Source organism: Oncorhynchus keta, chromosome 21 (assembly GCF_023373465.1).
Source record: "Oncorhynchus keta strain PuntledgeMale-10-30-2019 chromosome 21, Oket_V2, whole genome shotgun sequence".
NCBI lineage: Eukaryota > Metazoa > Chordata > Actinopteri > Salmoniformes > Salmonidae > Oncorhynchus > Oncorhynchus keta.
Genome location: NC_068441.1, coordinates 23,294,620 through 23,303,205, shown reverse-complemented (window position 1 = coordinate 23,303,205; position 8,586 = coordinate 23,294,620). Strand labels below are relative to the sequence as shown.

At 43.4% G+C, this 8,586-nt stretch overlaps 1 protein-coding gene across 1 annotated transcript in view; it reads left to right on the top strand.

Moving 5' to 3' along the window:
* LOC118372466 (ATP-dependent 6-phosphofructokinase, muscle type-like) overlaps window positions 1–7,264 on the top strand; it is a 22,290-nt gene extending 15,026 nt beyond the window's left edge. Inside the window, exons 15-23 of the mRNA XM_052473541.1 lie at window positions 1,733–1,803; window positions 2,001–2,088; window positions 2,312–2,464; window positions 4,033–4,197; window positions 4,326–4,387; window positions 4,522–4,633; window positions 5,852–5,951; window positions 6,167–6,272; window positions 6,648–7,264. Of these exons, the coding sequence (XP_052329501.1) occupies window positions 1,733–1,803; window positions 2,001–2,088; window positions 2,312–2,464; window positions 4,033–4,197; window positions 4,326–4,387; window positions 4,522–4,633; window positions 5,852–5,951; window positions 6,167–6,272; window positions 6,648–6,801 (1,011 nt within the window). The 3' untranslated portion in view covers window positions 6,802–7,264. The remainder of the gene's footprint in view (window positions 1–1,732; window positions 1,804–2,000; window positions 2,089–2,311; window positions 2,465–4,032; window positions 4,198–4,325; window positions 4,388–4,521; window positions 4,634–5,851; window positions 5,952–6,166; window positions 6,273–6,647) is intronic.
* Window positions 7,265–8,586: the final 1,322 nt, after the last annotated feature.

Below are 8,586 nucleotides of genomic sequence, written 5' to 3'. Positions count from 1 at the left end.
AGAAAGCCATCTAAATATATGCAGATTCCTCTCCGTTTCAGCATCAATTGGTAGGGAAAAATGTTCGTAGATTATTTAGGGTTAGGAAAGTATTTATGAATCATAAAAAAACAGTTTTGCAGAGCTTTTACGCACAAAAGAATAGTGTACAATATTAGTGTCACGGCCTTCGAAAGAAGTGGACCAAAGTGCAGCGTGGTGAGCGTACATTTTCCTTTTTATTTAAAATGTCGCCAACAAAACAACAAATGAAGAAACAACCGTGAAGCTTACAAGGCTATAGTGCCACTAACAAAGATAACTTCCCACAAATAACAAAGGGAAAAAGGCTACCTAAGTATGATTCCCAATCAGAGACAACGAATGACAGCTGTCCCTGATTGAGAACCATACCCGGCCAAAACAAAGAAATACAAAAACATAGAAAATAGAACATAGAATGCCCACCCAAATCACACCATGATCAAACCAAAATAGAGACATAAAAAGATCACTAAGGTCAGGGCGTGACAATTAGGCTATACTCTCGTTTGTTTCCTGCGCTAACTAAGGAACTGTGTGATGGCACCGTCAAGTTTTGCGCCATGTGTCAGGTTCAAACTGTTACGGCTTGGTCTGTGCTCCGAACGAGTTAATTAGCCTACATGTCATGTTTATATTATCAACTGTTACTAATGATCCTCAGCAACAACAACACGGTAGTGACGGCGTTTACAGAGGAAGCAAATGAAGGTAAACCAAACAATGGAATTAAATGTAATGATAATGTAGACTATACCGACTGAAGAGAACTAACAGTAAATTAGCAGTGTAATATGTGTTGTTATTAGGCCTACTGACAGTCGATACTGATACTGGCTAATATTCAACATGATAGAAATAGGAAGCAGAGAATGTCAGGGGAGCCTATAATTAAGACAATCCAGAGTGCCCATTCCTCCAACTTAAAAGGCCGTACAATTAAAATTCTGCATAATGGCAGATCATTTCAACTTTACTGGGGGAAAGTTGATATGTTGATATGCTTTAGTTTGCTGCCATATGACTGGTTTCACATTTGTCTCCAGCCATTAGAAGGTCAAATATATCTATAACAAGTGTCATTTATATTTACAATTCCCTTATCCAAACAGATTACTCATTTACCCATCTATTTTCAATAGCTCTTATCAAGTTGTAAATGACAGAGCATGGAGAATGGTGTTATTTATATTGTAAAAAATGAAGTAGATGCTTTTTCCACTTGGAACCGGTAGGTTCACTAGACCTTATCCATGGTTTTCTGGCACATAAAGGGGGTGGAATTATTAGGGAATTAAGTCAAGGTCAGAATATGGTGTGTCTGTACACACACCTCCACCACATCTTCATTTATTTGATCCCAACCAAAATGAATAGCAGGTGAATAGCACACTATTCTCATGCTTAAGTTCAAGGTCAGAAAAGGCATAGAGAGAAAAGTGCATAAAAAGGGAATTTACGCACTCTTAACTCGGGTCAGAATCGGGGCCTTAAAGCATTGGATTGGTGGAGGCCTGGGCTAGTGGAGGTTTCCACCATTTTCTTATACTACGTAATCATTTCCTTTAAATTCAGCAAAGGGAAGTGAACAAGTGACATCCTCAGGAACATCAGTTCATTGCCAAGTTGTTGGACAGCTCAACACAAATGACACACACGCATGTGCACACGCACAAACATATCATACTCATCTCTCTTTCCCCTTCTCCAGATTGAGCCTATCATCTGGGCTCAAGTGGGTGGATGGACTGGGAAGGGAGGGTCCAATCTCGGTACCAAGAGGTGAGACATCTCCACAGAGCACACACACCACTATGTAGTGCCTCGAGGTCTTCCTGACCATGTGACCTGTCCAGGAAAAGCTAAAAGTCACATGTTTAGGATGAACACAAGGCCCTAATTATAGGAATAGAAGCTTCTGTTGACAGATTAACCAGATGGTCACATTTAACTCTCTGTTTCTCCTCTCTGGTGTGAAGACACCTGCCAGGTAAAAACATTGAGCAAATCAGCCTGAACATTACCAAGTTCAACATCCATTCTCTGATCATCATCGGAGGCTTTGAGGTGAGGATCAAGGGGTTGGATTAGAGAGAGTGTTATGATGGTTCACTGGCCCACCGTCATGACACTTTATAGAATCGGTCCTTAAAGTATAAGTGTACAAATATTCTTGATTGAACATATTCATTAAGCATAAGCACTATAGTTGACAAACTATTAGTATCATGAATATTGTCATGTCTGTTGATGCCTAATCCAGATGTTGATGCCGTTGTCTCCTTGTCAGGCGTATCTGGGTGGTCTGGAGCTGGTGACAGCCAGGGAGATGTACGAGGAGCTGTGTATCCCCATGGTGGTCATTCCCGCCACCGTCTCTAACAATGTTCCTGGATCGGACTTCAGCATCGGAGCTGACACCGCCCTTAACACCATCACCATGGTCAGACATATCCTGATGCTTCGTCACTTTACCCTGCCTTTATGTGCATATCTAACTCAAATACTTCATACCTCTGCACATTGATCTGGTACTTATACTTCCTGTATATAGATTCATTCTGTGTATTTTATTCCTCTTGTGTTACAATGTATTTTATTTACTCTGCACCGTTGGGAAGGACTCCCAATAAGCATTTCACGGTAAAGTCTACACCCATTTAATTCAGCGCATCTGACAAATAACATTTGATTTGACACACACACACGATGTACCCCAGATATACACACACACACACACACACACACACACACACACACACACACACACACACACACACACACACACACACACACACACACACACACACACACATGTACCCCAGATACACACATGCAGACAAACACACACTCTCACACACACACACACACACACACACACACACACACACACACACAGTACCCCAAATACACACATGCAGGCAAACACACACACACACACACACACACACACACACACACACACACACACACACACACACACACACACACACACACACACACACACACACACACACACACACACACACTGTACCCCAGATACACACATGCAGACAAACACACACACACACACACACACACGATGTACCCCAGATATACACACACACACACACACACACACACACACACACACACACACACACACACACACACACACACACACACACACACTGTACCCCAGATACACACATGCAGACAAACACACACACACACACACACACACACACACACACACACACACACACACACACACACACACACACACACACACACACACACACACACACACTGTACCCCAGATACACACATGCAGGCAAACACACACACACACACACACACACACACACACACACACACACACACACACACACACACTGTAATTCAGCGCATCTGACAAATAACATTTGATTTGACACACACACACGATGTACCCCAGATACACACACACAGGCAAACACACACACACACACACACACACACACACACACACACACACACACACACACACACACACACACACACACACACACACACACACTGTACCCCAGATACACACATGCAGACAAACACACACACACACACACACACACACACACACACACACACACACACACACACACACACACACACACACTGTACCCCAGATACACACATGCAGACAAACACACACTCTCACACACACACACACACACACACACACACACACACACACACACACACACACACACACACACACACACACACACACACACACACACTGTACCCCAAATACACACATGCAGGCAAACACACACACACACACACACACACACACACACACACACACACACACACACACACACACACACACACACACACACACACTGTACCCCAGATACTCACATGCAGACAAACTCACACAAACACACTGTACCCCATACACACAAAGGTTTAAATACACATATGACAATACCCAGACACACATCCCTCCTCATACTTGCCCCTCTCTCTTTCTCTTCTTTCCTCTGTCAGACTTGCGACAGGATAAAGCAGTCTGCTGCTGGCACTAAGAGGAGAGTGTTCATCATTGAGACCATGGGGGGATACTGCGGTTACTTAGCAACCATGGCTGGCTTGTCATCTGGGGCTGATGATGCCTACATCTATGAAGAGCCTTTCCATATCCGTGACCTAGAGGTCAGAGGCCATATTCAGAATAACACAGATGGATGGATAGATTATGTGGTATATTTCAGACATATCCCAAAAAATGGGGACCTTGGGCTGTTGAATCATGGTTTTACTGTTGTATTGTTTTATTGTAGCTGAACGTGGAGCATCTGATAGAAAAGATGAAGACCTCAGTGAAGAGAGGCCTCATTCTCAGGTGGGTGTGCTCTCCTCAAAAACACATCCTTGCCTGATATCTCTCAGACATTATCATTCTCTTGTTTCTCTTGTTACTACAACTAACAAATTATGGATTGTCTTATAATAATACCGCCCTCCTCCTGCCCACAGGAACTCTAATGCCAATGAGAACTACACCACACAGTTCCTCTACAACCTGTACTCAGAGGAGGGAAAGGGCACGTTCGACTGCAGGATGAACGTCTTAGGACACATGCAGCAGGTCTGATGGATGCTTCTTCTAGCTGTTTCATGGACTCAACTCCAAACCTGTAGATAATATTTCCGAAGTAATATAAGGATTCCAGGGTTTTTTTTTATCATAAAGGGGCTTAGGTGGTGGGTGTGGCAGGGTGCGTGGCAGGGAGTCTGGCAGGGGGCGAGGCAGGGGGCGTGGCAGGGAGTGTGGCAGGGGGCGACGCAGGGGGTGTGGCAGGGGGCATGGCAGGGAGTGTGGCAGGGGGTGTGGCAGGGGCCGCAGCAGGGAGTGAGGCAGAGGGCGTGGCAGGGGTGAGGCAGGGGGCGTGGCAGGGAGTGTGGCAGGGGGCGTGGCAGGGGGTACTGTTGGCCCTTGGTTGCATTTTAGAGATCAAAATATATAATGTTAAATGTATTTTTTAAATGTTTTTATTATATTTTCCCTGACTGTCAAATTTTTATTTGGTGATTGTTAGTTCTTAAAGATAAAAAAAAATATATATATATATAGGTCCATTATCTTTTCCACATACTTTATATCTGGTTTTAGTTGTTTTAGTTAATACCGAAAGTGTTTTTCTCATCCCTAAAATGTTTTGTACACTGAGTTCCTAATATTGAGTTGCCTTTTGCCCTCAGAACAGCTTCCTTTCGTCTGGCATAGACTACACAAGGTGTCGAAAGCCTTCCACAGGGATGCTGGCCCATGTTGATTCCAGTGCTTCCCACAGTTATGTCAAGTTGGCTGGATGTCCTTTGTTTGGTGGACCATTCTTGATACACACATAAACTGTTGAGTGTGAAATCCCAGGCAACGTTGTAGTTCTTGACACACTCAAACTGGTGTGCCTGGCCCCTACTACCATACCCTGTTCAAAGGCACTTACATCTCTTGTCTTGCCCATTCACTCTTTGGTGCTCTTTGGTGCATTCAACTGTGTCAAGGCTTAAAAAATATTCTTTAACCTTTCTCCTCCCCTTCATCTACACTGATTGAAATGACATCAATAAGGGATCATAGCTTTCACCTGGATTCACCTGGTCAGTCTATGTCATGGAAAGAGCAGGTGTTCTTATGTTTTGTACACTCAGTGTATATATATATATATATATATATATATATTATATTTTTTCCCTGGAATCAATTTATGTATATGCTCATATCTCTCTCCCCCTCTCTCTCTTGTTCTCTTGCTCTCTCTCTCACAATGTCTCTCTCTCTTTTTCTGTGTCTCACCACCAGGGTGGAACCCCCAGCCCCTTTGACAGGAATTTTGGTACCAAGATGGGATCCAAGTCTGTCCTGTGGCTGACTAACAAGCTGAAGGAGTGCTACAGACACGGTGAGGATCATTGACACGCTGGACCAAATTACTTAATTTCTTCGATCACTTCAATACTTTTTCCATCAAGAAGCACAATGTCTTCATAACTTGCTCCTCTGACTACTATTGTCCTGCCATGAGAGAGGAGCTGGATAAATCCCATACAAGGCTAGGCCAGGCAAGGCCAGGCTACTGCCCTCCTATACTGATGCTGGCCCTCTTTGTGTCCCCAGGACGTATCTTTGCCAACATGCCAGACTCAGCCTGTGTGCTGGGCATGAAGAAGAGATCCCTGGTCTTCCAGCCCCTGGCTTCCCTCAAGGACGACACTGACTTTGAGTAAGTCCTAGTCATCCCTCTGTTTCCACACTTCCTTTCTCTCCTCCTTCTCCCTTCTGTTTATGACTATTCTTTATGCGTTCCACATTGAGTTCAATTGGGTTTTACTGACGACCAATGGTAGTTAAGTTGAAAGTGCTGTTGTCTGGAAGTATATGCCAATCCATTTAGAACCATCAAATGTTTATTTGAACAGATTGCTCACAGAAAACCAGCCCAGGTTCCTTCTAGCATTTCCCTTGTTTTTTTCCCTCTATTTCCTGTTTTCTTCCTCTGATCCCTTTGTCCTCCTCCTCACTCCCCTCTTCCACCACCCTGTCTTCTCTCTCCTCCCCCTCTTCTCCCTCACTCCACCCTTCCCTCCTCCCTCCATAGGCACCGTATCCCAAAGACAGAGTGGTGGCTGAGGCTAAGGCCCATCCTGAAAATCCTGGCCAAATATGACACTGTGGAAATAGACACCTCTGAGGTGGCTGCCATGGAGCACGTCATCAAGAAGACAGGCCTAGTCAAGGGGGGCAAAATGTAAACACACAAATAAGCACACACATATAAACACAACCTCACATAAACACATACATACCGACCCTTGGTATTGCATCTCGGCCCACCCACTCCTATGAAGAGAAAGGGATGGTAACAGTCAACCATTCAGTCAACAGATGTGTGTATCATCTCAGTGTAGTCCTAGTGGTTATGAGGAAGAGTCTGTACATACAGTTTGTTGTGTGGAGCTTTGAACTGTTCTACATCACAGAAGTCATTCTACACCATTCTGCAGAAACCCTGCAACAATACTGTGCAGATCTCTCAGTGGAGTCAGTCTAACACTTTTATCTCAAAGCCACAAAAAAAAAAAACACTCTCGGTGTGCTGTTTCCTGTGTCTGGCTCACTGCTTTCTCCCCTATTTGTATGGCAGAACAGTTTACAAAATGAAGACTTCTTTCTTGCATTGAAACTGAACTAATTAATTAAACTCTGCTTCATTTCTGGAGGTTTTATTTGTTTTTTTGCTACACACATGACATGATAAAAAATAGTAACGATGTATTGCATAGAAAATGGGACAAATTTTGTGGGGCTTTTTATCACAATAACTTACATAGTCTTTTATTAAATTATGCCTAATAGGCTGACTAAGTACAGCCAACCCAAATAATAAAATTGTTATGAATTTAGTAATTGAACAAATAAAAAATATAAGGTATGAGTTCAAAAATGCTGAAAAGGCTAAATGTTCTTAGGCTGATTGGTAATGATGATGATGATGATGACTGACAGAAGAGATGAAGACCGTGGCACCTGCTAGTGCAAGGTCTCCTGGTTTCTATGAGTCATGAAGCTTAACCATTACCATTTCCCTCTTTACTCTTTCTCCTTCAGTTACAAATGTTATAAAGTATACCAAACGTGTGTGTACACAATATGATGACCTCTATCTAACTACAGGTAGTCTCCCAGCCAGTCAGAAAGGTTGCACTAAGTAATCTGTAGTCTGTGGTTTGTGCTAGTCAACGTCTGCTCCATTTCAGAGTCAGACAGGTCAACTTCCTTCCCAGAACATCTGCTGTGTGTGTATGTATGAGAGAGAGAGAGAGAGAGAAAGAGAGAGAGAGAGAGAGAAAGAGAGCATATATTGGATGAGGCCCATAGATATGGGTCTGTAATGCCCAAAAGCCAAGTTCAAAGCAGGCCTTGAAATGTATGAGTGTAATGTATGTAAAGTAGGTGGATGAGCAGCTTTTTTTAAAACGTTGGGTATAGTTGTGGATGAGTAAGAACACTGAACAAAAATATAAATGCAACATGCAACATGCAACAATTTCAAAGATTTTACTGAGTTATATAAGGAAATCAGTCAATTTAAATGAATTAATTAGGCCCTAATCTATGGAATTCACATGACTGGGAATACAGATATGCAAATGTTTGGTCAAAGATACCTTACAAAAAAAATGAAAGGGGGCCTCCCGAGTGGCATAGCATTCTAAGGCACTGCATCACCTGGGTTTGATCCCAGGCTGTATCACAATTGGCCCAGGGTTGTCCGGATTAGGGGATGGTTTGGTTGTGGGGTTTTACTTGGCTCATTGCGCACTAGCGACTCCTTGTGGCGGGCCGGGCGCCTGTAGGCTGACCTCGGTTATCAGTTAAACAATGTTTCCTCTGACACATTGGTGCGGCTGGCTTTCAGGTTAAACGGGCGGATGTGAAGAAATGCGGTTTGGCGGGTCATGTTTCAGAGGATGGATGATTCGACCTTCACCTCCCGAACCCGTTGAGGATTTTCAGCGATGATACAAGATCGACAT